General features: G+C 55.8%; 2 protein-coding genes across 2 annotated transcripts in view; one reads left to right on the top strand and one right to left on the bottom strand.

Annotated features, from left to right (window-relative positions):
* GUITHDRAFT_156829 (U3 small nucleolar RNA-associated protein, U3snoRNP) overlaps positions 1-1,185 on the top strand; it is a gene marked incomplete at both ends in the record, with an annotated part of 3,050 nt that extends 1,865 nt beyond the window's left edge. Inside the window, 4 exons of the mRNA XM_005841892.1 lie at positions 19-78; positions 478-654; positions 726-794; positions 1,114-1,185. Of these exons, the coding sequence (XP_005841949.1) occupies positions 19-78; positions 478-654; positions 726-794; positions 1,114-1,185 (378 nt within the window). The remainder of the gene's footprint in view (positions 1-18; positions 79-477; positions 655-725; positions 795-1,113) is intronic.
* A 399-nt stretch (positions 1,186-1,584) lies between these two features.
* GUITHDRAFT_131936 (hypothetical protein) lies at positions 1,585-5,175 on the bottom strand (the record flags this gene model as incomplete). Its single annotated transcript, XM_005841891.1, has 22 exons — positions 1,585-2,616; positions 2,664-2,752; positions 2,805-2,840; positions 2,895-2,956; positions 3,013-3,103; positions 3,160-3,214; positions 3,263-3,325; positions 3,374-3,421; positions 3,582-3,652; positions 3,704-3,732; positions 3,756-3,821; positions 3,881-3,986; positions 4,103-4,166; positions 4,252-4,299; positions 4,367-4,412; positions 4,466-4,516; positions 4,568-4,638; positions 4,690-4,739; positions 4,793-4,869; positions 4,922-4,954; positions 5,010-5,062; positions 5,116-5,175. The coding sequence occupies 22 exons, from the start codon at positions 5,173-5,175 to the stop codon at positions 1,585-1,587; spliced, it is 2,301 nt and encodes a 766-aa protein (XP_005841948.1).
* Between the last annotated feature and the right edge of the window lie 591 nt (positions 5,176-5,766).

Genomic DNA, 5,766 nt, shown 5'->3' with positions numbered 1-5,766 from the left:
GACTTGATCTGCCAACAGTTGAAGAAGTTTCCATACGGGACCGCGCTGGATGCAGCTCTGAGGACGACGAACCCACTTGTAAGAGAAGTGCAGAAAGCGTGCTGGTGCTGTGGTTTGTGTTCTGTTGTTATGTTCTTTCTTTCTTCTTAAAAAAGTGTGTTGGTGTTTGTGGTTATGGTTGTTATTGTTATTGTTATTGTTATGGTTGTTGTTGTTGTTGTTGGTGGTGGTGGTGGTGGTGGTGGTGGTGGTGATGATGGAGTTGGAGATGGTGATGATGATGGTGATGATGATGATGATGATGATGATGATGATGATGATGATGATGATGATAATGATGCCTCTGCTTATGTTGATACCGATGTCGACATTGACATTGACATTGTTGTTGACGATGGAGGGCACAATGACGACAATGTTCTTGTTTGTGATCGCAACACGTCTGCAAGAACCCTTTCTGACCGTCTCTCCTCTCAGATCATCGCAAGTCTCCTCCACGAGCTCTACGTCAGAGACTGCGCTCGCATCGCTCTCTCCGGGAGGGACGACACCACCCTCATCCCCATCTTGAAGTTCATCTGCAAGTACATCTCCGTCCAGACTTACACCTCGCTGCTCACTGACGTCAGCAACACCATCCTCGAGTTGTACACGGTGTGAACTTCTCTTGCTCTCAACCGCTCTCTTCTCTTCACTCAGCAGCTCTTCTCACTCCACTGCTCCAGGTCATCATTGGCAGATCGGAGGCTGTCGACGAACTTCTCTGGAAGATCAGGATGCGCGTGCATGAGCAGGTACTTGCGTTGCCTCGCTCTCTCCTCCTGTCTCCTGTCTCCTCCTGTCTCCTCCTGTCTCCTCCTGTCTCCTCCTCCTCCTCCTCACTCCGTCTCTTCCTCTGTTCTTCCCTCCCTTCCCTCCCTCTTCTCCGCTCCCTTGTCATTCTACTCTCTCGTCCTCCTCTCGCATTTCCTCCTCGAAGGCTCCAATACCTCTCGCGCCCCCTCTTTGCGCTCTGCACCTCTCCACAGGCTCTCCTCCTCCTTCCTCTCTTCCCCTCCTTCCTCTCTTCTCCTCCCTCCTACCATGCCTCATCCTCACTCTCTCTTGCGGCAGCTTATGATGGACGCCAACTTGGTCGCGCTGCAAGGAAGTCTAGAGCTCATCCTCGCCTCCACCCTTCACTAATCGCACCCTCTCCCTTATTGTTTGATAGCTCCTCCTCCTCCTCCTCCTCCTCTTCCTCCTCCTCCTCCTCCTCCTCCTCCTCATTCGCCTGACTAAAATCTTGAAGTATTCTCCACAGACCCCTGCGGACAATCTGCTTTCCCCCCCTCAACTCTTCCCCTTCACTCCCACCTCTACCGCTTTCGCGTTGATCCCCAACCAGCCTCCTCCTTGCTCCCCCTCACTCGTCTTTCCCCTCACCTCCTTCACTCCGTCCACGTCTTCTGCTCTGCTCCTCCTTCCCATTGAGATTTCTGCCGCTTCCTGCTCAGGCCTCTGACCTCTTCAGAGTGTCACCACCACTACACATTTACTTGAGGACTCCATATAAAAGCTTCCTCCTCCTCCTCCTCCTCCTCCTCAATCAAACTTCAACCCCAGCGCAAGGTACAGGAACGCGGCTTCCCTCGCCTGGTCTTGCAGGTACCCAGTCTTCCCCCCTGTCCCGAAGTGTCCTCCCTCGAACGCCGTCTGCAGCAGCACCGGCCCGCTCCCCTCCCCTCCTTCATGCCTCACCTTCGCCGCCCACTTGGCCGGCTCCCAGTACCCCACCCTCGTGTCGTTGAGCGCGGCCGTGAGGTAGATGGGAGGGTACCTGACGCCGCTCACGTTGCGGTACGGGCAGTAGCTGTCCACGTAGTCCGCCACCTCCGTCCTCCTCATGTCTCCCCACTCATCGTACTCGTGCACCGTCAGCGACAGGTCCTCGTCCCTCATCGTGCTCCCAATGTCCACGAACGGAACTTTGGCCACTACCGCCCCCACGGTCCCCGGGTACAGGTTCGTGTACCCGGACACCAGCAGCCCCCCTGCGCTCGTCCCGTGCAGAGCGATCAGTCCGGGCCTCGAGAGCCTCCGACCGATCCAGGTCATGCAGGCGAAGAGGTCTTTGAAACCGTTGAGCTTCTTCATCCCCCTCCCCTCCCGGTGCCACCTCGACCCCAGCTCTCCGCCCCCGCGAACATGGCACAGCACGATGGCCCAGCCCCTTTCCAGCAGGCTGATCCTTCCCACGTCGAACTCCGTGGCCAGGCACTGCCCGTAGCTGCCGTAGACGAACGCGAGGGTGGGTGAGCTTCCGTCCTCAGGCAGCCCCTTCCTTCGTATCACCGTCATCGGCACCTGCACCCCGTCCCATGACTCGGCGAGCTCGAGCTTGCAGTCGTACCCCTCCTGCCATCCAGCAGGCAGGCCGGGGCAGACCTGTTCCTGGAGGAGGGAGAGAGTCCTGTCGGCGAGGGAGACGTCGAACTCCTTCCAGGGGACGAGAGGACTCGACACTGAGACTCTGAGCGTCTTGCCAGCATAGTCGCAGTTGGCTCCTGGCCGGACGGCCGTGCCGCAGTCGGGGACGGGGAACTGTACAACCTCCGATCCCCCCAGCTGTATGGGCTGACCCAGCACGTCAAAGAGCATGTCGAGGGATGCACGGAGCTCACCTTGAAGCTGGAGGACAGCTGAGGGGCCGCCAAGTGCGGAAAGCCGCACGAGTTAGTCCTTTGCACAAGGCCTTGCGCTCGCTGCCCGGCTGAGAGGAGGAGACGGTGAGGGAGGAGGAGGGAGGAGCAGGCAGGAGGGACCTGGTCGGAGGATGTCGAGGATCCGCACCCGCTGCCCTGTGGGGGGAGCATGTCACAAGGTGCGGGAGTGGAAGCAAAGTCGTGCTCAACCTCTCATTGTGCGCTCGTAGACTGCTATGTGATCCTCGAAGACGTCGATGTCCTGGATTCTGCTGCGTTGAGTTCCCCTCAGTGTCTGAGGGGGGGGTCGCAGGACAAGCATCTTTACCATCCGTCCTCGGGGACGTAGAAGTCGGTCCAGTTTGCCCTGCCCGGCAGGACAGGATCGACTTGCACAAGCTTGTAATCTTCGGATCCATCTGGAAGGCCATCGGCTTGAGTGGGGCGGCAGAAGGAGATTGGCGGGGGTTCAGACCGTTGGTGACCAGAACGAGGGCCCCGTGCATGTGCTCGACGAAGTACTCCAGTCCCTTGTTGGGGTTGAGACAGGAGGCAGACGTTGCACCTCATGCTCTTACCTCTCGTCGAGGCTCGATGAGGATCGGTTCCTTCCAGGGATGCGAGGTCGGGAGGATGCGCACCTGTCAGCTGGTCTCAAGTTGCTCTCGCTCCGACTGTCCTCTCCAGACCTCAGAGCTTGTCTTGGAGTTCAACGAGATGGTGATGTATGCCATGTCCTGCACAGTCAAGATGAGATCAAAAACAAACGGTGGCCGGGAGATGAACGAGAGGATAAGAAGAGGAGGAGGGAGTAGGGGTGGACAAGAGGAGGAGGGAGGAGAAGAAGGGACGAGGAAGGTGTAAGGGAAGGAAAGCCTTGGGACGGAGGGGACGGACCTTAGTCATTCCAACATCCATGTAAAACGCGCTGTTGCGTTCCTCCAAAATCTTCTCTCTCCTCGTTGGATCTGCAGCAAGTGAGTGTGTGTGTTTTGAAGTAGAGTTTGCCGCTGGTCCACCTTTCAAGCTCTGCCGCCAAACTTTGTACCTGAGGGCTCATCTCAAACACACCACAACCGACTCTGCCATCTCATCGTCCTCAGAGCAAGAAACTCACGGGCGTCGATGATGGTTTGGCTGCACCAGTGGTGTCAGCAGACGTACTGTGACTTGCTGCGTCGACAGGCTCAGCTCACAGCACCTGAGTGTAGAGGATCGTCTCTCCGTCCTTCGCCCATTCCATCGACGTCACGTTGTCGACCTTGAAAAGGATCTCCCCCGTCTCGATGTCCTTGACAAACCCTAGGCGTACAGGATCACGTGCTGCCCCCCCCCCCCCTCCCCCTTCCTCGTTTTACGAGCTGTAGTTCCCGCCCTCCTTCCCGCCTCCCCCACAATCTCCGGGTTCACGAGCCTACCCAGGTATCGCTCGTTCCCCGTCATGTCGGCTGTGTATGCCAAGTAGCGATGACAAGGGGAGACCTGGTTCGCACAGCATCACCTCACCCAGCGCCACAGCAGCGCTTCCTCGCTTCCTCGTAGTTCACTTCCTCTCGTAGCTGGCTACCTTGCAGATCGGCACAGACAGGTATGGGACGTTACGGGAGATCGCGTCCTGCCACCAGAAGGATCGTTGCAGTCAAGACTGGAAGCCACAAGTCCCAACGGATCTCATCTCCTACCTGATCAAGGACAATCTGCTCAACCTCAGGATCGCTGACACTTCGTCTTCCATGCATTCGTCACCGAGATGGCTCCCCTTCCGCTCCTGAAGACTCTACCTGCAGTAGATCTGGAACGCACTGGTGTCTGTGGTCCGCATGTAGTAGTACCTTGCACGGGGGATCAGGAATGATGAGAAGATGGACACAGGAAGATATCACCAACTTCCGATCTTCTCCGGCGGGCTGCTGTGTTCCGATTCAACCCGAGATTCCATCTCGTCTAGCAACACCTTGGGAGGCCAAGAGCATTCAGACAGGTACAGCCGCAGGGCACAACAGACCTGCTCGATGTGCCTCCCCTTCATCAAGAAGTTCTCTGCATATTCATTCTCTGAAGGACGGCAAGTAAGGGAGCCCTCCCAGCATCGCGCTCCGGCATCTGACCTCGGTCGAGGTGGCGACGGATCATAGCCATGTCGCCATGCCTCAACCAGCCGTATGGATCCTCGGACTGGTCTCTCCTGCTCTCAGATGAGCAGGAATTCATCAACAATGCGCTGAATGATTGATCACCTTGCTACAGGAGGCGGCAGTGGCTTATGAAAGCTGCGGCAAGCACAACCTCAGGCAAGAAGGTCTTCACAAGCGCAGTGTGGCCAACCTTGCAGCGAGCCTCTGACTCCAGCTCTTGATGTTGAACTGCCGTCTTTGAAACTGCAAGAGGCCTCAACATCATCCCACGTTTTCATCCCAGACCGCCGACTCACACGACTGGAAGCAACACATCGAAGCGTTCGCAAAGCGCAAAAATGGCCCAGAAGCCGCATCCCACCCTATGTCGAGTACTCAGCAACACTGAAAGGGGATCATGAGCTGGCTGTAAGCAGCATTGAACCAACCTTGATCTGTCGCTCTTGTCCTCTCGTTCTCTCGTTCTCTTCCTCTCACAAAGTCGATCGTTCTACTCGCCCGCAGCTCCCTATACCCGCCATGCTCCCTCGAATATTTGCAGGAACTTTGAGGATTTCAAACTTGAAAACTTTGTTACAGGTTGAAACTTTCAAGGCCGGCCGGCCCGGCGCTCGCGGGGCCGGGGCCAAATCTCACTGAATTCGGTGGCCACCGACCGGTACCTTATCATAGTCAGGACTTTACTCAAAGTTAAGTTAAAAATAGTTCAGTCCCTCCGGCCCGGTTATTTCGGGCAAAATTTTTGGGGCAATCATCAATTTCCAATCAACAAATTTTTGGAGTAATCATTTTCCAATCAACGAAAGTTTGCAGTAATCATTTTCCATTCAACTTTTTGAAACAATAATCATTTTCCAATCAAAACTCCCCGTTTCGTACCGTTACACGTATCAGAAACGGTCGTAACCGTATACTTTTGCAATCATTTTCCAATCAAAATCAACTTT

Source organism: Guillardia theta (genome assembly GCF_000315625.1).
Source record: "Guillardia theta CCMP2712 unplaced genomic scaffold GUITHscaffold_2, whole genome shotgun sequence".
Taxonomy (NCBI): domain Eukaryota; class Cryptophyceae; order Pyrenomonadales; family Geminigeraceae; genus Guillardia; species Guillardia theta.
The sequence above is the reverse complement of the archived record's forward strand: the minus strand, read 5'-3'. Positions and strand labels throughout refer to the sequence as shown.